Source organism: Pyrus communis, chromosome 16 (genome assembly GCF_963583255.1).
Source record: "Pyrus communis chromosome 16, drPyrComm1.1, whole genome shotgun sequence".
In the NCBI taxonomy this organism is placed as follows: domain Eukaryota; kingdom Viridiplantae; phylum Streptophyta; class Magnoliopsida; order Rosales; family Rosaceae; genus Pyrus; species Pyrus communis.
In genome coordinates, this window is record NC_084818.1 from 11992541 (window position 1) to 12015373 (window position 22833).

At 35.8% G+C, this 22833-nt stretch overlaps 2 protein-coding genes across 2 annotated transcripts; both read left to right on the forward strand.

Moving 5' to 3' along the window:
• Positions 1–2533: 2533 nt before the first annotated feature.
• LOC137719409 (acyl-CoA hydrolase 2-like) lies at positions 2534–8840 on the forward strand. The gene is made up of 17 exons (XM_068458449.1): positions 2534–2674; positions 2767–2859; positions 3034–3101; positions 3185–3266; positions 3739–3785; positions 4036–4161; positions 4868–4945; positions 5548–5635; positions 5792–5904; positions 6234–6296; positions 6370–6425; positions 7255–7359; positions 7580–7636; positions 7936–8037; positions 8136–8184; positions 8263–8331; positions 8431–8840. Exons 1-17 carry the CDS (start codon positions 2659–2661, stop codon positions 8503–8505), a joined length of 1287 nt encoding a protein of 428 aa, XP_068314550.1. The 5' UTR covers positions 2534–2658; the 3' UTR covers positions 8506–8840.
• A 6064-nt stretch (positions 8841–14904) lies between these two features.
• On the forward strand, positions 14905–21472 carry LOC137719410 (acyl-CoA hydrolase 2-like). The gene is made up of 17 exons (XM_068458450.1): positions 14905–15053; positions 15134–15226; positions 15364–15431; positions 15515–15593; positions 16068–16114; positions 16363–16488; positions 17135–17212; positions 17818–17905; positions 18038–18150; positions 18490–18552; positions 18626–18681; positions 20092–20196; positions 20370–20426; positions 20630–20713; positions 20816–20864; positions 20938–21006; positions 21106–21472. Exons 1-17 carry the CDS (start codon positions 15038–15040, stop codon positions 21178–21180), a joined length of 1266 nt encoding a protein of 421 aa, XP_068314551.1. The 5' UTR covers positions 14905–15037; the 3' UTR covers positions 21181–21472.
• The last annotated feature ends 1361 nt before the right edge of the window (positions 21473–22833 follow it).

Genomic DNA, 22833 nt, shown 5'->3' on the forward strand with positions numbered 1-22833 from the left:
TTTCCAATAATTTACCTACAACATTTATACCATGGTTGTAATGTAAATCTTTCTTTACAATGATACAAAATATTGTATGTACCAACAACAAAACTTGCCTAACATAAGTACTTGTACATGGAAAATAATTTACCTATAACAAAAGAAATGCAGTTTGATGTATAAAATCAACAATATTATGTTCCACTCATGTGTATACAACAACAAAACGTGTCTAACATATATAACAATACATAGAAAATAATTTACCTACAAGTTAAAGGAATGTTATTTGATTAAAAATATATAATATAGGTGTAGTATTTTTTTTTAAATAATTGGAACAAACTAATTTACCTACCAATTAATATGGATAAAATTGCTACAAAATATATCACGAAAAAAAAAAAAACTACTTTTCTAGTTTGACATAGATACGGTCAATGCAAACACTTTTTTCATTTTATTTCACTTTTTCTACTACTTTTAATTTGGCATAAATTTAGGAATTTTGTCACATCCCGGCCCGGGGCGGATCACTTCCCCGGCCCGCTCCACCACCGTAGCACGATATTGTCCGCTTTGGGCTTACCATTCTCTCACAGTTTTGTTTTTGGGAACTCACGAGCAACTTCCCAGTGGGTCACCCATCATGGGATTGCTCTAGTCCCCTTCTCGCTTAACTTCGGAGTTCCTACGGAACCCGAAGCCAATGAGCTCTCAAAAGGCCTCGTGTTAAGTAGGGATTGGAATATACATTTAAGGATCACTCCCCTGGGCGATGTGGGATGTCACAATCCACCCCCCTTAGGGCCCCGACGTCCTCGTCAGCACACCACGACCAGGGTTAGGCTCTGATACCAAATTGTCACATCCCGGCCTGGGGTGGATCACTTCCCGGGCCCGCTCCACCACCGTAGCACGATATTGTCCGCTTTGGGCTTACCATTCCCGCACGGTTTTGTTTTTGGGAACTCACGAGCAACTTCCCAGTGGGTCACCCATCATGGGATTGCTCTAGTTCCCTTCTCGCTTAACTTCGGAGTTCCTACGGAACCCGAAGCCAGTGAGCTCCCAAAAGGCCTCGTGCTAAGTAGGGATTGGAATATACATTTAAGGATCACTCCCCTGGGCGATGTGGGATGTCACAAATTTGGAAAATGGACCATAAAGTATGAGTGGCATGAGTGTAAATAAATTGTATTAATAGGTCAATAATGTTCCTATATGTTTGCAAATTTTAAATTTGGGCTTAAACTAAATCTTTAAAGATAGATGAGTTTTTATCTAAAACTAATGAATTGTAAGGGTCAAAATCTAAACCACCCTATTTTATTTGTCATGTACATAATCTTATTTTGCAACTAATTGTATTTATATGTTCCTTGCATAGGGTGACAAAGTAATAATTATTTATAAGACAAGAACTACGCCCAAAAATCAAGTTTTTAAATTGCATCATGCTTGGGACGTCCTCAAGGATTGTTCAAAGTGGGGAACCAATGCGGACCAACAATGGAGAAAATCATTTGGTAGTGAAGCCGCAAATACGATGATGGTAATGAATGTGTAGATTTGGTGGCCCCAACTTCTTCTTTTGCAAGGCTCAATGAAGAGATAAGTAAAAGGAAGCAAAGAGAAAAGGGAAGATGCAAGATTTGGCATGTGTTTCATGTGTTTGGTGTGTTATACATTTCTATCTTATGTTTTTTATGTGTTTCATGTGTGTTATAGATGTTTCATGTGTTTTGTGTTTATACATTTTTATCATGTGTTTCATATTCTTTCATAGTATTTCATGAGTTTCATGTGTTGGTTTAGTGATTTTTCAATATTTATGAAAATTTAAATATTTTTAAGATAAGATGTTTATAAAATTAATTTAGGATCGTCTACATAATATATATATATATATATATAGCCTGAATTCAATCTTTAATAATCTGGTACTAAAAATTTAACCCATAAAAATCGGAGCAGAAAAACTATTTCTGGGTTAGATTCTAAATTTTTTGAGCTAAAAATTTTACCTCTTAACCCAAGAGTTGGATATAATCTAAGAGACTTAGGGGGGGTGTATTTAATTGGAATTTTGAGGGATTTTAATTCTTTTAATAAATCTAGGGGTATTCAATCAAGATTTTAAGTGATTCTCTGAAATTCAATGTGTATTCAATCAAGATTTTAAGATAATTTATTAAAATTCTTACAAATTCAGGTGTATTCAATTAGAATTTTAAAGAAGTTTATAACATTTCAGGTGTATTCAATTAGAATTAGAATTTAATGGATTTGGAAAAGTTGAGGAATTAGAGAGAATTGGAGAGATTTTGTAGTGTATTTTAAGTATCCACAAATTTCACCTTTAGCCATGAGATTTCAAAGGAATTGAATCAAAATTTTACATGAAATCTCTACAAATCAGTTAAACTCCATAAAAATTCATGAATTTATAAATTAAAATCTCTGAAATTCTCAATTGAATATTGGGTGAACTTGTTCCCCATTTTACCAAAAGAAAAATAATAAACACGTTCTTCCCGTTCCGCAACGTATGACCACAACACATCGAGTCAAACTCTTACCCCACGCCGCGATGCACCAGATCACTTTCCGTGTCTGTCCATTTTTCCGGATGAAACGTTCACCAAACCACTTCAACTTTGTCGATTCCACACCATGGACTCGGAATCAGGTTCGTCGCGAAAAACCTTAATTCGAAACCCTAATTTCGATTATGTCTACTCAATCGCTGAGCATGCTTCTCTCTGTGTGTGCATTTTGCAGTAATTGAGTTCCTGGGCTGCGTTCCTCTGCTTCAGAGGCTTCCCAGCTCCTCTCTCAAGAAAATCGCCCAGCTCGTCGTTGTCAAACGCTACGGTCAATTTCTATAATCTAATTGCTTTTTCGGCATAATTTAAGCTCGATTCTATCAGTAAATTTTTATACTTTATGTGCAGATACATATATAAAACTGTGTATGTATACTTTTTGTGATGGTGGTGAGGATTTTGAGGGTTTTTTTATTATTATTTTTTTCTTGTATGTGTGTAGAGAGTGGAGAGTATGTTGTTCGTGAAGGCGAAGCAGGCGACGGGGTTTACTTCATATGGGAAGGAGAGGTTAGTTTGATTGTCATTGCTTATTGGTTAGTTGAATTGGAGGTTGGTGAGCTGCAGTCTGATTCAGTAGGTTGCTTACACAGGCTGAAGTTACTGGTTCTGTTAATGCCTATGAAGGAAATCAACCCGAGTTCAAATTGAAACGATATGATTATTTTGGTTATGGTGAGAACTGAGAATTCAGAACCCATTTTTTATCTATCCTGTTTTAAAATTAAGAAGTTGGGTTACTTTTCTATACCATTTTGTGATGATTCACTGAGAATTTTTTAATCGTTTGTATACATATGATATGAGATAGGGTTTCTGCTTTCTAGGATCCGTTTCTGATCTTTAGAGATTGCTTGATTTGATATTGTTAAATGGTATATGAATTTCCATGTTCAGTATGTTGTTGCAGTAGTTTAATTGGATGCAATATAAGTTGAGGTGTTGACATGAAACCAGACACGGGTAGTTGTCCTCGATTTCTTTAGATAAAGTCGTTGTTTGGTTTAGGGTATAAATGATGAATCTTTGTACTTAAGATTTTTGGGTGACAGATGTGTGAGGCATTGGCCCATGATTGGTAATAATGTAGCTGGAATTGTTTCACCGTCCATTATCAAGGAAGTATAATGTGAAGTTAATTTTGCAGGTTTTGCATCAATTGAACATCAGGCCGATGTGATTGCTTTATCTAAGGTAGTTAAAATGTACATATAATATCTTAGCTTTTCATTTTTCTTCTTTGGCTGCTTAGAGATTATGGGCTGCAAGCCTGGGCTTTAATGGTAGATTAGGCAGTACACATTAGGGGGAACTTCGCAATCCTCTTATATTGTTTCTGTGTGACAACTACATCCATCTGGTGCTCAAGGTCACAAGATTTTCCTTTAAAACGCTGTCTTATGTATGCTAACAGTGGTTTCTGACGTGTTCTTACTTTTGGCAGCTGACTTGCTTTGTGCTACCCCATGAGAATTGTACTCTGCTGCAGCCAAAATCAATCTGGAATGCTGATGAAGCTCAAGAGACATGCTCTCTTGTTGAGAATATACTGCATTTGGATCCAATTGAAGTATTTTTCTACCAAATCTTTAAGAGAATAGTTTTTCTATCCTTTGTTTTTCGAGTTATAATGATGTTTAAGAAATTTGATGTAGTGACTCTTTTGTGTTTTGTTTGCTAGCATTGCATTCTAAGGTATGTAGTTATGATGTGTGCTTATAGTGCCAGTTGTTGTGTGCTATCTGACTCTAGTGATTGTTGATTATTTTTTATTTTTTATTTTTTATTTTTTATTTTTATAATAATTTTGCATGTATAAGCATCAAATTTGTTGACCAAAAAATTGAATCAGATGCTAAGGTTCTAATGTGCAGATGTGTATGATTATTAAAGAGTATCTACTTTCTGAAATCGTGGGATCTCATAGATTTTCACAAGTCAAAGTGAAAACTTTGATCTCTCAAAAATATTCAGTTGGATACACATTAAATATAGTAAAAACTTCATCTGTGTAATTTTAAATTGTGCCTTGTCCACATTTATTTGTGCTCTCAATATGCCAGATGTAAAGTGATTCTTGGTTTTTATTCTTTCTGCATAGAAACATATAATGGTTTTATTTTCTTCTTATTACTGATGATTGGCATTTTTTGTATAGAGATTATGTAATTCCATATTACACTGCATTTTGAAATTTTTTGAGTAATACTTGTAATATGGGCATATTCAAAGAATTGTTTTGGTTGATAAGATTCTAATTTTTTTTTCCCCTGAAGGTAAACATATTTCGAGGGATTACTTTGCCGGATGCGCCAAGATTCGGACAGGTTTTTGGAGGACAGTTAGTTGGACAGGCATGATTAAGTATCTTTTTCTCTTTCTGTCAAATATTTTTCTACTGAATGTTTCTCAATGAATGGACAGTCGATGTAGTGAAAGAAATGAAATATTGTGGTGGACTGTGGAACTAGAACTTGTATGCTTGATACAACAAGCTTCCTAATTCTGCCTGAAAATTAAAGGACAAAAAAGGACATACCATCCTTGTTAAGTGCACAAAGATTGTCTCCACACTTGTCTGACCTTGATTGCCTGTATCTTTGTAACAATCGTTTGCAGTGTTTTATATTTGTGTGAAAATTAATATTTTATTAAACACCCATTGTTTATTGAGATGTCAACTTGATTATTTAATTATTACAAGGGTGCTTTATATTTGCTCAAATGTTTATGTTCAGTGGGACATCAAGTTTGTTTTATCTGTTAAAGAATGAGAAGTTTCTTTTTGTTTTTATCTGTAATGCGTTTCTGCTTCTTAACTATATCTGCAACTCAATTTGATTGTTCTGTGATAGGTAGAGTTTCAGGTCATTCGGACACAGAAATAAAATTTGATCGTGGCTTGGGATTCATTTAAAGTAGTGTACATGTTTCTAATATAGCTTATAAAATGCAGGCATTGGCTGCGGCAACAAAAACTGTTGATTGTCTTAAACTTCTCCATAGTCTGCATGCACATTTTCTGCTTGTTGGGGATTGTAACAGTAAGTAATTTATGCATCAGTCTACAACAACAACAACAAAGCCTTTTAATTTATGTATGAGCCTAATATCTAAACATAAAAATCTTAAGATAAGAGGCAATATGAGTATATATATTATCAATATATTTCTGCTTATGTGCGAGAATTGCTTTGCAGCACCAATTATATATCAAGTCCACAGAGTACGCGATGGGAAGAGCTTTGCTACTCGAAGAGTGGATGCAATACAAAAGGGGATTAACATATTCACGTTACTGGCATCATTTAAAGTAATCATTTATTTAGACACTTTACAAATGATCCGATAACAGTCTCTTCATTATCTTTGCTTGTCATTAATACCTTTGCACTCTAAAATGCATATCAAAGTGGGTAGAGGTCCAATATTGATCAATATTTGTTAATCAGATTAAGCTTATGAACCACGTCTTAATATGGTAAACAGAGATTAGATATGCCTTTCAAATTTGTACAGATAAACTAATAAGTCTTTGCCCTAAGAAGTATTATTTATTTCCTTTCCTTCAACGTATGCTAATGGCAGCTGCTGCTGCAATGTTATCTATTGATGGTAAGATTGGTTGTATTTGTTTTCCAGAAAGAAGAAGAAGGGTCTGTCCACCAGCAAGCAACAATGCCATCTGTGCCTGCTCCAGATAAAGTAAAAATTTCTTTCTTATTTGTTAACAGTTTTGTAGGGTGGTTGCAAATACTGAACTCTTGATCCATAACAGCTTCTGTCTATGGAAGAACTACGTGAAAAACGTCTTCTTGATCCACGTCTTCCAAGGTAAGATATATATGGCTTGTAGACCTCTATTATATGCATCATGCCTGTTAAAAAATCAGCTTGTAATTTACCCATTTGTTTTGTTTTTTTCATTTTTCTTCCCTTTTCTTATTGTTGGGGAGTTGAGTTGGGATTTCTAATTTTCTATACAAACTTTACTATTAGTGTAGTGGACATAGTCACACAGCTATGTATTTTAAGGCTGTAGCCTTCAGAAAAAAATATCCAGCCGGATAAAGTAAAGGCCCCTTCTCATTTGTTCCATAAATTAGAGTAGCCTTCAGAAAAGAATATCAGCCAGATACAGTAAAGGCCCCTTCTCATTTGTTCCACAAATTAGAGGGGATGGTTCATGGAGTCTAGAATCTCCATGAAACAAAACTTCTGTGCTTGGGTGGAAACCATGCACACCGGTCCCTAAGTTGGATGGACGCTCAGTTCGACTGGGCTTGAATGATACTGGATTGAAGTTTCTTGAGTGGATGTTGTTTTCTTATTGGCTTGCTAAAAATATAGTGTCTCTGGATTTAGTTTAGTTCTGATGAATTGATTTTGAACGGGAGATCATTCTGATTATGGATCATGAAAACTTTTGTTAATAAATAATTTCGAAAAGTTGTTAACTGTTTATTTTATTTTATTAGGTTTTTTGTATCAAAGACCTTAGCAAACAACTATCTAGGTTTATAAAAGTGTAGAGTTTATACTTTTGTTAGAGATCTTTTTTATAACTTCTATAGAAACTTTTTTTTTTCTTTCAGAATATCTCATTTTATTGATAGCTGATGAAAAAAGTTATATATATGATATTTTTGACTGCTTGAATCAGGACTTATCGAATCAAAGCAGCTGCAAAGAAATCTGTGCCTTGGCCTATAGAGATACGATTTTGTGAGCCTAGCAGCTCAACCAATCAGACTAAATCTGCACCGAGGTTTGCTTGCTGTGCTGTGATTCATAATCTCTCGCTCTCTCTCTCCTTTTTCTTTTCTCAGTTTGCTTCACGTTTCATGTGAACAAGGATATTTCAAATTTTTATTATTGAATAATGATTTATCCCACTTAGTGGGATAAGGCTTCATTGTTGTTGTGAATATTGATTTATCAGTTTTGGTACTGAACTCTTATCTAAGTAGAATTCAATGACATTTCAGTTTGAGGTTCTGGTTTAGAGCAAAAGGAAAACTTTCTGACGATCAGGCTTTGCATAGGTATGCATCCATTTTATCTGTAAGCTGACGTTCAGTTTTGTGGTTATTTATGCTTGTGAGATCTATCACACTTAGTAATTGCATTGACAGTGAAATTAAATCAGAGTAAAATTTCATGGAACTCTCATCGTGGGTTACGAGAGGATATTTATTTTAGTGAACATTGTTTTGCAGAGATGGTGATTGTTTCCTGTATGATTGATTCTTTAGATATTTTATTGTTAAACGTATTGCACTACATCTATTTTTCTTTATTCTTGTATATATACATTGCTTACTTTTGTATGATTGATTTCCAGATGTGTTGTAGCATATGCTTCAGATTTGATATTTGCTGGTGTAAGTCTGAATCCCCACCGCAGAATTGGAGTTAAGTTGAGTCAAGTTAGTTTGGACCATGCGTAAGTCATTTTTTTTTCTTTAAAACACTTGGTCATTGAGTTGAGAATGATAAAAAATTTATTAAACATACATTTTGTTTTTTCAAATATTCTCCCAGGATATGGTTTCACCGTCAGGTTAGAGCTGATGACTGGTTACTGTATGTGGTATGTGTCAATATGCCTCATTCTCATGTGTAGTTTTGTTGAAAACTTAAAATGCTAACGCATATGTTTTTTCAACAGATAGTGAGTCCGATTGCCTACGACACACGTGGATTTGTTTCAGGCCAAATGTTTAACAGAGAGGGAGAGGTATAGACTTTTACGTACTGCCCGTCTCTCTTTGCTGTTGGTTTGCATCTATGTAAACATCGTGCGATGAACTAAAGTTAAAGTGTGTTTTGATGGCAGCTTATTGTATCATTGACCCAAGAGTCCCTAAACAGGCCAATCAGACCAACTCCGGCTGTCACATCTAAGTTGTGAACTGGTTGGTGCGTGCAGAATACTGTAGCACATCTAAAAGCAGGGTTCGGCGATCATATCCGGTGAACCAGTTTGAGTTTGGTTCCAGATTTGTGCACTGGGTTTTACAACTATATAGAATAATGGAACTATATAGCATTAATTGTCAAAACGTTACACTAAATTGTGTAATAAGTTAATAACACATTTCAATTGTATTGAGATGTAGCAGTGTAATAAGTCAATAGCACATTTTGAACTCATATTGAGTTGACGTGAAATTATTTGTGTTTGAAAGGTGAATTTCGGTAGACGGAGAAATGGAACCCAAGTTGGTGGGTTATTTTGACTCGAGATATCCATACTCTTATTTATTTAAAGGGTTATTTTGGTTTCGATCCCTAATCAACCAAACAGTTAGACTAAAACCTTGTTTGTTTAAATATTTTGATCGAGGTCCTTAACATCATTTAAGAGATTTAACTCATGCATTGAGTTGATCGCGGTCCAGATGTGTTGTAGCATGTGCTTCAGATTTGATATTTTTGGGTGTAAGTCCGCATCCCGACCGCAGAAGAGGAGTTAGTTTGGACCAAGCGTAAGTCCCTTTCTTTTTTCTTTAAACACTTGGTCGTTGAGTTGAGAATGATCAAATTGTTTTTATGAAACATTTTTTTTTTTTACAAATATTCTCCCGGGATGTGGTTTCACCGTCCGGTCAGAGCTGATGACTTTTACGTACTGTTCGTCTCTCGTTGCTTTTGGTTTGCATCTGTCTAAGCATTGTGTGATGAACTAAAGTTAATGTATGTTTTGATGGCAGCTTATTGCATCATCGACTCAAGAGTCCCTAAATAGGCGAATTAGACCAACTCCGGCTGCCACATCTAAGTTGTGAACCAGTTTTGACTTCGGTTCCAGATTTCTGCACTAAATTGTGTAATAAGTTGATAACACATTTCAAGAGATGTAGCCGTCTTCCCTTGCCGTCGTGCAGAGAATAATAGCCTAAAGTCGTAATGAAACATCATCTTTATATTCTGTGATGTTCTTGTTCTTGTTGCGATCTAAATGTTTGATTACTCTGCGTTTTTGTTTACATTTTAACTGGTGCCGTTTTGGTCAAAACCCTCTGCACGATGTTCCTTTTATTTTTTGGTGAAAATTACACTACATTTTTCTTTTGTTTTTTTATTTTTTATTTGTTTTCCGAACGATGGAATAATAATGTATGCCAAATTGATCTATATAATTGGGAGAGATGATTTATGCTTGATAGCTATACAAAGAGAAGACACTAATTTTTTTTTGAGCAAAAGAAGACACTAATTAACTTGGCTAAAGTTGATGCACAGTATCTCCATTGATTATGGAGATAATTCCTAATTGTGTCTGATAGTACCCGAGCAACTTACATACAATAAATTTATTGCCACATAGCATCTCAATTTAATAAAGTGGTAGTATGTTATGTCATGAAGAAAAATTTATAATGTTATTATCATTTAATTTACGATGTCTTGAGCAGAAAAAAAAAAAAAGATTGCAATGCTACGATAATCCCTTTTCATGAGAAAACTTGAAATAGGTTCGATTTTAACTAAAAAAAAAAAATGGTTAATCTCAGTTTACTAGTCAGTTTTAGAACTTGGTAAATCTTAAAATCCATTCCTTGCTACTAAGTCTCGGAAGTCTCTCACACTAGTCAGTTTTAAAATTTTCCCCCTTCATATTCACCACTTTCCAAAATATCGTTGAAGTCAACTATCAACAAACACCGATCTCTGTTCCCTCCATGCGTTGACTCAACATATTCCACTGCTCCTTCCTTTTTTTTTTTTTTTTCTTTCTCCGTGCTTGCATAAACGGCAAATAATCTCCACGAGCAGTTGCTCTGATCGTCTTGGATGCATACCTCTATTAGAAACTCTGCATACTTAACCAGCAAAACTTGGTTATCATCATTCCAAAACATACAAAGACCTCCCCTATCCCTTTTAGCTCCACAACATACATAAAGTCCCTACCCAACTTCATTTTAAGAAAAGCATAACGATGACTAAGATTCTTGGTCTCTAGTAGCATCACTATGTCGAAGGTGTGGAGCCTATTTTACTCCAGTAGATTGTCAAATGTTAGGTCACCCCAAATACCTGCATAATTCCATACTAGTAGTCTCATAGCGACCGTGGAGACCCCTCAAGGCTGGTCTCATTCGCCTCATTGAAGAAAGTGAAACTTCCGAGTTAACGTTTCTGTTTGTGTCATACAGTTCCTAACTCTCTGGTTCCATGGCCTGCTCCCTCTCTTTTTGGTTCCTTTTTTTTTTAGAGAGATAGCTTCAATGACAGGCCCAAGATTAAATGGGTTAGAATCCTATGTGAGCATGTTTGCTATTCCGTCTCCTTCTAAATGTTGCTCACATACCTGATTGTTTGCTTTCGATTCCTCTAGGGCGATGTTTAAGTCAATTCCAGCAGTTTTCACGTGACCTTTTTATTCATTTCCTTGCTTCCGTCTTCTCATCTAGACATTTAAGATTAACATTCTCAATCCCCGGCGCCACTACTCCGTCCGGATCGATCAACCCTGCGTCGTAGGACTGCTCCCTTGCCTTTCTTTCTATCTCTTCTTGTTCTTTTTGCATTCGTATTCTTTCTGCTAGGGTCTCCACCAATGGTTTCTGGTGTGTAGTTAGGTCAGGTTGCAAAGTCCTTCAAACTCTACTCCCTCCTCGGTGTTTCCTGCTTCTAGGTAGAAGCAGTTTCTTTTTAGATCCTGCTCGCTTCCCCATGCTCTGCTTGATTTCTTGGACCATGTCTCGATTTCTTGGAATATGAAAGCATCCATATTTACCACTTTGAATGTTAGCACCTTTGCAATCACGATATCGTGAAATCCAACCAGTGCCTCCTCCACTTCCTTCATCTTGATGGTAACTCCACTTTTTCATTCTTTGATAAATGAAGTTTAGCTCCGAACCTCCGCCCTAATTCCTCCAAGTCATACTATTTTGGTATTTCTCTCATCGTTCTCACTCGCTGCTCGCTGTCCACTCGTAGAAGATCTTCACCGTGTTAAAAGACATCAGCTTCTTCGTCGTACCCACCACACCAACACCCCACCCCCCCCCCCCCCCCCCCCCCCCCCCCCCAAAAAAAAAAAAATTATGCCGTCACTTGAGACCCTCCTTTCGAGGACTTTTGGTTTTCCCTTAATGAAAGAAAAACTAATAATTTGATCGTACGATTCTTCGTTATTTAAGGGTACATTTGGCACCTTAGTATCAATAAGTTAACGTGAATTTTCTAGTTAGTTTTATTATGCCCTGATCTCGAGATACGTTTCGAATCGACACGTGACGTCACACATACATGTTCATCGTTTATGTCTCGTCTCTGAGACATGACCAAAAATACCAATAAATGGCTCAACAACACAATAACTTATCCTTTATTACATGGCTGCATCTAATCTCTTTATTGGACTACCTACGTACCCTAGAACGGGATCAAGTAATTCATAGTTCACACATCGATAAATTCTGACATTCCACAAGGCACTTTCTAACAAAAAAATAAATAAATATAGTTTCAAAATGATTCAATTCCTGGAACTAGACGAGTAATTAACTAGGTTCTAGTCTATTTCACAAAACCATATAGCCGCCCAAATTGTCATTTTATCTTTCACATATATCACATTGTTTTCCACTAACAATTCCACAATTACATCAAATAATAGATTCAATGAATCAAAGATGCGCAATATTAACATCTAACTATGTTAATCAATCAAAGATCAAATATCACATCGCTAAGTTTAATAAAACCAACCTTCATAAGGTTGCCATATTTCTCTACATGCAATCCATATATCCAGAATCCAATATTATAACCTTAAGTTACAACCACAAGAGTAACCTTGAGCAACGTTTATGCACAAGAATATAAGGTTCAACGAAGATAGTGTTCCTGACCACTCAACGGAACTCAACTCTAGAATGCTTATGCCCGCCCACCCCCCCCCCCCCCCCCCCCCAAAATGCGGATTAACTAGGCAGAACCATAGGCATCCATCTAATAGTGTGTTCTTCCTTGCAAATTAACTAGGCAAAATCACCTAATAGATCCAATGTGATCAAGTAGGCATTGACCCCCAATGCAGATTAACCACGCGGAGTCATCCCCTTGAATGAGTATGGTCCCCTAATGCGGATTAACTAGGCAGGACCATATAACATCCAATAATGTGTTCCCCAAATGCAGATTAACTAGGTAGGACCACTTATGGAAGTAAACTAAGTAGGCAATTACCCGCAATGCAGATTAACTAGGCGGAGTCACCCTAAGGGTGCGCATGGTCCCCCAATGTAGATTAATTAGGTGGAACCATGGACATGCCTCAAATAGTGTCGTTCCCCAATGCGGATTGATTAACTAGGCAGAACCACTTATGAGAATAATGAAACCAAGTAGGTAGTGAATCCCCAATGCAAAACCAGGCGGCGTCACCCTTAGAATGAGAATGGTCCCCCAATGTGACTTAACTAGGTAGGACCATTTATAACATGCTGCAGTCTCATCATCACAAATCAGTAGGGCCGGTCTAGAGATTTTTGTCATTAAACCAAATTTTATAAATTTACTCTTATGAAAACGTATATAAATATGCCATACTAATAATTTTAGTGCCCCTAATTTTTTTGGGCCCAGAACAATCGGCCTGCCAGGACCTGAGCCGGCCTGCACATCAGACATAAATCATCATTAATTATAATTGTTAGCATACACATTATCGATTCCACAAGACAAATGAATATCTAATCACCTATACGTACAAGTTCTACAGATTTGTTCTAGCATGGTTCTAGTTCATACTTTTCTTACTAGCAATAATCACCCATATCCTTTATATCTTATAGTAGTTCAATAATCAGCGAGGTTGCCATTCATCGGTTCTACGACTACGTGTCGTCGACCTGCCTCGTATGATGGTCAAACAGTGTAAACTTTGGGCGGGGCGGGGAGTCGACTGGAAGTGGTGGCCGTGATCGGAGCATTCGAGGTTTGCGGAATCGGCGTATCAAATCTCTGCAGGGGCGCGGGTCAGGTGAGAGGAAACCGGGTCAATGGGGACTAAAACGGGTCACACCCGGGTCCAACTGTCCTACATGGGATTGGCTGCTTCCCCCACTTCCGTGGACTTTCTATTTATTGCAAGTCCAAAGTACTATTTCATCCTCAACTTACGTCACTCGTAATTCTTTCATTAGAGTTCTGTTTCATGAACGGTTTTCGTCTACGCACTCGTGAAATCGAGATCCATAAAAAAAACACTAAGGTTAACCTGGAAAGGTTTACAAATTTTAAATGATTGTGCATGAAAAATCAAACTTTGTAACTAAGTATAGTTTTAAAATTGATGAAATAAAATTTAATTCCCATAAATACGAAATTTAAATAATGAAATCTAGAATCGGGATTTCACAAGTTGACTATTTCTAATAATAATTAAAAAAAGAGTGTTACTAGACTCATCCCATTATCCTATTTTTATACCCACGTTATAATCTCATCCACTATAAAAAAATAAGAAAAATAACCTACTATCTTCCCATCCACCATTATCCCCAAAGTACTTTTCCAATCTCCACCCTTGACACCGTTCACCAGCACATCCTACCCCTTCCCATAGCCATTACTGACCGATGTGAAGCACAGAAATCGACATCCGTATTGCTTCTCTAGCCTGTTCTCCCATCTATTTTTTAATTATTTCAATAATATTTTAATATAAGGAAAATGATTATATTTATATGATTGAAATAGAGGGAAGAAAAACAGCGACCACCCTTCTGCACTTTTTACCACCATCCCAACCATCCACATAGCTGACAACGGAGGCGATGCAATAATAGAACGAAGAGTCAGTCACTCAACCAATCATAGAATCAAAGCCGAAAGAATAGGAAGTGAAATCGGTAGAGAAAGAAACTCCGATGAGATCCATATATGGCTTGATGCATTCAGTGTGTTTGAGATTTGTATTACGACGAGCTCGACGAATACAAAGATCAATTCGTGATTCAATAGTTTAGGATCCAATAAACATAAATTAAAATTTAGAAGGAATAAAATGACGACGAGACATTTGGGAATTAAGATTACGAGTTGCTGGGAGTGTGGGTGGCAGTGAATGGTCTAATCTTGTTTTCTCTTGGTCCTTATTTGACATTTTGCCTGAGGAGAAATTGGTAATTAAAATTTTTAATAAAAAATGAGTGTAAAATTAAGACGGATGGCAATAGTAGCAATATTAAAAAATTAAGACTTATATTATTAAATTGCCTCTATTACACATCTGACTAAAAAAGTAATAAGCACGTTCTTCCCGTTTGGCCAAAATAATTAAAATAATCTTATATTAAGTTGCCTCTATTACCGTTTGTAATTTACAGCAACCCGCTTTCCCTGGCCAATCATATCCTTCTCTGTCCATTTTTTCCGGCGAAACGATCGGCAAACCACTTCAACTTCCCCAGTTTAACACCATGGACTCGGAATCAGGTATGTCGCGGTCAAACCCTAACTTCGATTTTGTGTTCCAAATTGCTGAGCATGCTTCTCTCTGTGCGTGTATTTTGTAGTAATTGAGTTCCTGGGCCTTGTTCCTCTGCTTCAGAGGCTCCCCAGCTCCTCTCTCAAGAGAATCGCCCAGCTCGTCATTGTCAAACACTACGGTCAATTTCTATGTTTTTTAAGCTCAATTCTTTCAGTAAATGTTTATACTTTATGTGCAGATACGTATATAATACTGTGTATGTATAGTTTTTGTAATTGTGTTGAGGATTTTGAGTGTGTTCTTTTTTGTGTGTAGAGAGTGGAGAGTATGTTGTTCGCGAAGGCGAAACAGGGGACGGGGTTTACTTCATATGGGAAGGAGAGGTTAGTTTGATTTTGATTGCTTATTGGTTAGTTGAACTGGAAGTTGGTGAGCTGGAGTCTGATTCAGCAGGTTGCTTACACAGGCTGAAGTTACTGGTTCTGTTAATGCTGAAGGAAATCGACCTGAGTTCAAATTGAAACAATATGATTATTTTGGTTATGGTGAGAACTGAGAATTCAGAATCCATGTTTTATCTTTCCTGTTTTGAAATTAAGAAGTTGGGTTACTTTTCTATACCGCTTTGTGATGATTCACTGAGAAGTTTTCAATCGTTTGTCTACATATAATATGAGATAGGGTTTCTACTTTCTAGGATCCGTTTCTGATCTTTAGAGATTGCTTGATTTGATATTGTCAAATGGTATATTGATTTCGATGTTCAGTATGTTGTTGCAGTAGTTTAACTGGATGTGATAGAAGTTGAGGTGTTGACATGAAACCAGACACAGAACTGTCTTTGATTACTTTGGATAAAGTCGTAGTTTGGTTTAGGATATAAATGATGAATCTTTGTACTTAAGATTTTTGGATGACAGACGTGTGAGGCATTGGCCCGTGATTCGTAATAATGTTGCTGGAATTATAAGTGTCACCGTCCATTATCAAGGAAGTATAATGTGAAGTTAATTTTGCAGGTTTTGCATCAATTGAACATCAGGCCAATGTGATTGCTTTATCTAAGGTAGTTGAAATGTACATATGATATCTTAGCTTTTCATTTTTCTTCTTGGCTGCTTAGAGATTTGGATCGCGAGCCTGGGCTTTAATAGTTGATTGGGCTGTATAGATAGTGGCAACTTCACAGTCTTCTTTTATTGTTTCTGTGTGACAACTACATCCATCTGGTTGCTCAAGCTCACAAGATTTTCCCTTAAAATGCTGTCTAATGTATTCTACCAGTGGTTTCTGATGTGTTCTTACTTCTGGCAGCTGACTTGCTTGGTGCTACCCCATGGGAATTTTTCTCTGCTGCAGCCAAAATCAATCTGGAACGCTGATGAAGCTCAAGAGACATGCTCTCTTGTTGAGAATATATTACATTTGGATCCAAGTGAAGTATTTATCTACCAAATCTTCTAGAGAATACGTTTTCTATCCTTTGTTTTATTTGGTTATAAAGATGTTGAAGAGATTTGATGTAGTGAGTTGTTTGCTAGCATTGCATTCAGAGGTAAATAGTGCCAATTGTTGTGTGCTATCTGACCTCTAGTGATTGTTGATTTTGTTTACTAATTTTGCATGTATAAGAATCAAATTAGTTGACCGAAAAATTTCATCAGATGCTAAGGTTCTAATGTGCATATGTGTATGATTATTAAAGAGTATCTACTTCTGAAATCTTGCGAATCTTATATATATCACAATTCAAAGTGAACTTTGATCTCTATAATGTATTCAGTCGGATACACACCCAATATAGTAAAAACTTGATCTGCGTACTTTTAACTTGTGGCTTGTCCATGTTTATTTCTGCTCTTAATATGCCAGATGTAAAGTGATTCTGGATTTTTATTCTTTCTGCATAGAAATATATGATGTTTTATTTTCTTGTTTGCTGATGATTGGCATTCTGTGGAGAGAGATTATGTAATTCTATATTATACTGCATTTTAGAATTATTCTGAGTAATACTTGTAATATGGCCACATATAAAGAATTGTTTTGGTTGATAAGATTCTATTCCTTCCCCCCTCCTCTGAAGGTAAACATATTTGAAGGGATTACTTTGCCAGATGCGCCAAGTTTCGAACAGGTTTTTGGAGGACAGTTAGTTGGACAGGCATGATTAAGAATCTTTTTCTCTTTCTGTTTAATATTATGTACTGAATGTTTCTGAATGAATGCACAGTCGATGTAGTGAAAGAAATGAAATATTGTGATGGACTGTGGAACTAGAACTTGCATGCTTTATACAATAAGCTTCCTAATTCTGCCTGAAAATTAAAGGACAAAAAAGTACATATCATCCTTGTTAAGTGCACGAAGATTGTCTCCACACTTGTCTGACCTTGATTGCCTGCATCTTTGTAACAATCGTTTGCGGTGTTTTATATTTGTTGGAATATTAATATTCAATTAAACACCCATTGTTTATTGAGATGTCAGCTTCATTATTTAAATATTACAAGGGTTCTTTATATTTGTTCAAATGTTTACGTGCAGTGGGACACCAAGTTTGTTTTATCCATTAAATAATAAAAAATTTGTTTTTGTTTTATCTGTAATATGTTTCTGCTTTGTAGTATACCTGCAACTCAGGCTCTTTGTTCTGTCATCAATATAGTTTTGGGTTCATTCAGACACAAATAAAATTTGATCATGGCTTGGGATTCAAATAAAATATGTTTTTGTTTTATGTGTAATATGTTTTGGCTTCTAATTCAGGCATTGGCTGCGGCAACGAAAACTGTTGATTGTCTTAAACTTCTCCATAGTGTGCATGCGCATTTTCTGCTGGCTGGGGATTGTAACAGTAAGTAATTTATGTATGATCCTAATATCTATGGATAAAAATCTTAAGATAAGAGGCAATATGATTGTATGTATGTACGTGTGTGTGTGTGTGTGTGTGTATTATGCTTATGTGCGAGAATTGCTTTTGCAGCACCAATTATTTATCAAGTTCACAGAATACGTGATGGGAAGAGCTTTGCTACTCGAAGAGTGGACGCGATACAAAAGGGGATTAACATATTCACGTTACTGGCATCATTTAAGGTAACCATTTATTTAGACACTTTACAAATGATCTGATAACGGTCTCTTGGTTATCATCTTTTCTTGTCATTAATACCTGTGCACTTTAAAATGCATATCAAAGTGATAGAAGTCAAGTATTGATCAATATTTGTTAATCAGATTGCTAAAATCTTATGATCTATGTCTTAATATGATTAACAGAGATTGGATCTGTCTTTCAAATTTGTATGGATAAGCTAATAAAACTTGTGCCTGAAGAAGTATTATTTATATTCTTTCCTTCAACGTATGATAAAGTGGCAGCTACTCGTGCAGTGTTACCTACCGATGGTAAGATTGGTTGTATTTGTTTTACAGAAAGAAGAAGAAGGGTTTGTCCACCAGCAAGCAACAATGCCATCTGTGCCTGCTCCGGATAAAGTAACATTTTCTTTCTTATTTGTTAACAATTTTGTAGGTTGGTTGCAAATACTGAACTGTTGATCCATAACAGCTTCTGTCAATGGAAGAACTACGTGAAAAACATCTGCTTGATCCACGTCTTCTAAGGTAAGATATATGGCTTGTAGATCTCTATTATTCTTGGTGTTGGGGAGTTCAGTTGGGATTTCTGTACAAACTGTACTTTAGTATAGTGGACAGTCACACAGCTATGTAGTTTAGGGTCGTAGCCTCCAGAAAAGAATATCCAGCCAGACACTGGCGGATCCATATAGGGATCCAGGGGGTCCTGGGACCCTTCGGAAGCCCGAAGAAACACTTGTGATCGACCTTTAGGACCTTCCAACAATTTGGGCAGGTGCAGTGGAGAGGCTTGTTGCCTCCATGGATGTGCAGGCAGCAGTGCTTATAACAAAGAAGAAGAATAGGTTTTTAATTTTTGTTTTAGAAGACCTAGTCAAATCGACAACGTTTTTGAGCTGGGTCATTATAAAAAATTTAAAATTTAAAATATCTTTGTTTTCTCTATAGAGCCCTAGAACCCCAGTCTTTTCTAGTATCTCCAAATTATATTTAAGAACTCCCATCCCCAATCGTCGCAACCTTTCAACTTTAAACCCAAGTTACCCTATTCCCCACCACCATTTACCCTTCCACCGCCTTTAGCTGCCTAATTTTATTTCTTCCAAATTCATATAAGTTTTTTAATCTTAGACTCTAGTCGTAACTCCCAATTAATAATATATATGTTACATTAACAAATTTTATCTTTGTAGAGTCACTAATTGCGTTATGTTGTTGAGAAGAATTTTTTTCGTTTTATTACCTTTGAGATTAATCTTGATTTATTCAATAACCAAATTTAGTAGAAAATAGTGATACGGAACCAAATTAGTCTAATATTTTTTTTTTCTTTTTTTGAGCTTTTATGTTTGAACCCCCTGAGCTTGAAATCCTGGATCCACCACTGCAGCCAGATACAAGAAAGGCCCCTTCTCATTTGTTCGACAAATTATAGGGGATGGTTCATGGATGGACTCTCCATGAAACAGAACTTCTGTGCTTGGGTGGAAACCATGCACAAAAAATATCTTGCTTTAGACCGGTCCCTAAGTTGGATAGATCTCAATCTGTCTGGGCTTGAATGATACTTTATTGAAGTTTCTTGAGTGGATGTTGTTCTCTTATTGGCTTGCTAAAAATATAGTGTCTACTGGATTTAGTTTTGTTCCAAAGATATTGGTTTTGAACAGGAGATCTTTCTGATTATGTATCATGAAAACTTTTGTTAATAAATTTTTTTGGAAAAGAGAACTGTTTATATTATTTTATTAGGTTTCCTGTTGCAGAAACTAAACAACTTTCTTAAGGTTTATAAAAGTGTAATTCAAGGTTTATACTTTTGTTAGAGATCTCTTTTTCACAACTTCTATCGAAACCTTGTTTTCAGCAAATCTCATCTTGTTGATAGCTGATGAAAAAAGTTGTATATATGATATTTGTGACTGCTTGAATCAGGACTTATCGATTCAATGCAGCTGCAAAGAAATTTGTGCCTTGGCCTATAGAGATACGATCTTGTGAGCCTAACAGCTCTACTTTTCAGACTGAATCTGCACCAAGGTTGGCTTGCTGTATTGTGATTCATAATCTCTCTCTCTCTCTCTCCTCTTTTTTTTTCCCTCAGTTTGCTTCCCGTTTCATGCGAACTAGGATATTTCAAAATTTTATTATTGAAATTGATTTATCAGTTTGGTACTGAACTCTTATCTAAGTAGAATTCAGTGACATTTCAGTGTGAAGTTCTGGTTTAGAGCGATTGGAAAACTTTCAGACGATCAGGCTTTGCATAGGTATGCAACCATTTTATCTGTAAGCTGACATTCAGTTCTCTGGTTATTTATGATTGTGAGTATCGATCACACTTGGTATTTGCATTGACAATGATTAAATCAAAGTAAAGTATCATGGAACTTTTATCATGGGTTACTATAGGATTCTTATATACATACATACATATACATATATTGATTATTTTTGTATGATTGATTTCTAGATGTGTTGTAGCATATGCTTCGGATTTGATATTTTTGGGTGTAAGTCTGAATCCCCAACGCTTAAGAGTTAGTTTGGACCATGCGTAAGTCACTGTTTTTTTTTTCTCTAAACACTTGGTCGTTCAGTTGGGAATGATCAAATTTTTTTGTTATTAAACATATAATTTTTTCAAATATTCTCCCAGGATTTGGTTTCACCGTCCGGTTAGAGCTGATGACTGGTTACTGTATGTGGTATGTCTCAAATATGCCTCATTCTCAGTTTCGTTAAAAACTTAAAATACTGATGCATATGTTTTTTCAACAGATAGTGACTCCAATTGCCTACGACACGCGTGAATTTGTTTCGGGCCAAATGTTTAACATAAAGGGAGAGGTACAGACTTTTACGTACTGCTCGTCTCTCGTTGCTGTTGGTTTGCATCTATCTAGGCATTGTGTGATGAATTAAAGTTAATGTATGTTTTGATCGCAGCTTATTGTATCATTGACTCAAGAGTCCCTAAATAGGCGAATTAGACCAACTCCGGCTGCCACATCTAAGTTGTGAACCAGTTTTGACTTCGGTTCCAGATTTCTGCACTAAATTGTGTAATAAGTTGATGACACATTTCAAGAGATGTAGCAGTTTCCGGCGTTGTCGACATTGCCGTCTTCCTTCGCCGTCGTGCAGAGAATAATAGCCTAAAGTTGTAATGAAACATCATCTTTATTTTCTGTGATATTTATACTTGATAGCTATACAAAGAGAAGGCACGCTAATTAACTTGGCTAAAGTTGATGCACAGTATTCCATTGATTACGGAGATAATTTCTAATTGTGTCGGGTAATACCCGAGCAACTCATGTAGAATCGATTCACCTCGACCGCCACATAACATCTCACTTTATTAAAGCGGTATTATGTCATGTGAAGAAAAAATTATAATGTTATTATATTCAAATCGGGGAAAAAAAAGATTGCAATGCCACGATAATCCCCTTTATGAGAAAACTTGAAATAGGTTTAATTTTAGCAAAAAAATAATAATAATGTTCGGGATGAAAATTGAATACATAGGGATAGGACCAGTCCATGATAGGTGTCTTATTAAATCCTAGTCAAGTAGCAAAAACCCAATAAGAAAAATGCTCCTAATCGTAGGAGAAAAAGATTCTGGAAGGTAGACTTCGGCAATGATTTTGCAAAACTTCTAGATACTAGTTTGACAAACTTCCATCTTCTTTAAAGTCAGTTGAATATACTTTTAGATATTGGTTTGACAAACTTCCAAATGAAAACTACACTCATTGTAAATCAAACAATTTATGCATATCGAACCTTGAACAAGATTCTGGAAGGTATACTCTTGTAGTGACTTTGCGAAGAGCTTAGGTTGTCATGAGAACGGATTTGCTTAACTTCAAGATGCTTTTGCTGCTAATGTGAGATGAAGAATTTCAACGTAATATGCTACATATGGAGGCATTCTGAATGTGATCGCCATTTCAATGACCCCGATAATTTCAGAGCGATAGTGATGATGATGAAGAATATCATAATTATCAAGCAGAAGAAGCCATGAGACAAAACATTAAGAAATAACATAGTTGCAAGTTTGATGAATGTATCTTATTAGACTACTTTTATATTGACAAATTTTTATTGCTATTTTGCTAAAGTATGTATCAGTTGGTTGATGGTATTTCAAATGCGCGAACAATGTTGTGCTAATGAATCCTAGCTATTTAGTTTGAAATATTTCAAAATTTAAAAATAATTTGTCATAATAATTAGTTTTTGATATATGTTGAAATTAAGATTAAATATTTATTTTAAACAAATTTAATAATTGACCTTTATTTGTCAAACAATTAAATTAATAGGCATATTCAGTATTGTGCCTTTTTTGGTTATTTTACATAGTTAAAGTTGTTTTATATAGAAGTTGAGAGCTGCTAGACCCACCCTCTTATTTTCCTATCCACGTTATATTTACACCCACTATAAAAAGTTAAAAATTAAAGTGTTATTTTCCCACCCATTATTATTCCTAAAATAACCCTGACCCACATAAAATTATCTTTTACCTCTTTGACGGAAACATAATCATCTACTTTTTTCATAGAAACATCATCTTCTAAGTTCATTCGTTTTGCTTTCTCTGAATGAAAGGAGATGAGAAGGATGAGTTAAGATTTAAGAGAGACAAATTGTCTAAAC

Coding starts and splice junctions, on each gene's coding strand:
- LOC137719409 (XM_068458449.1), top strand. Junction 5,905..6,233: donor CGTTACTGGCATCATTTAAA/GTAATCATTTAT, acceptor TTTGTTTTCCAG/AAAGAAGAAGAAGGGTCTGT. Junction 6,426..7,254: donor CTTGATCCACGTCTTCCAAG/GTAAGATATATA, acceptor TGCTTGAATCAG/GACTTATCGAATCAAAGCAG.
- LOC137719410 (XM_068458450.1), top strand. Junction 20,197..20,369: donor CAGACTGAATCTGCACCAAG/GTTGGCTTGCTG, acceptor GTGACATTTCAG/TGTGAAGTTCTGGTTTAGAG. Junction 20,427..20,629: donor GACGATCAGGCTTTGCATAG/GTATGCAACCAT, acceptor ATTGATTTCTAG/ATGTGTTGTAGCATATGCTT.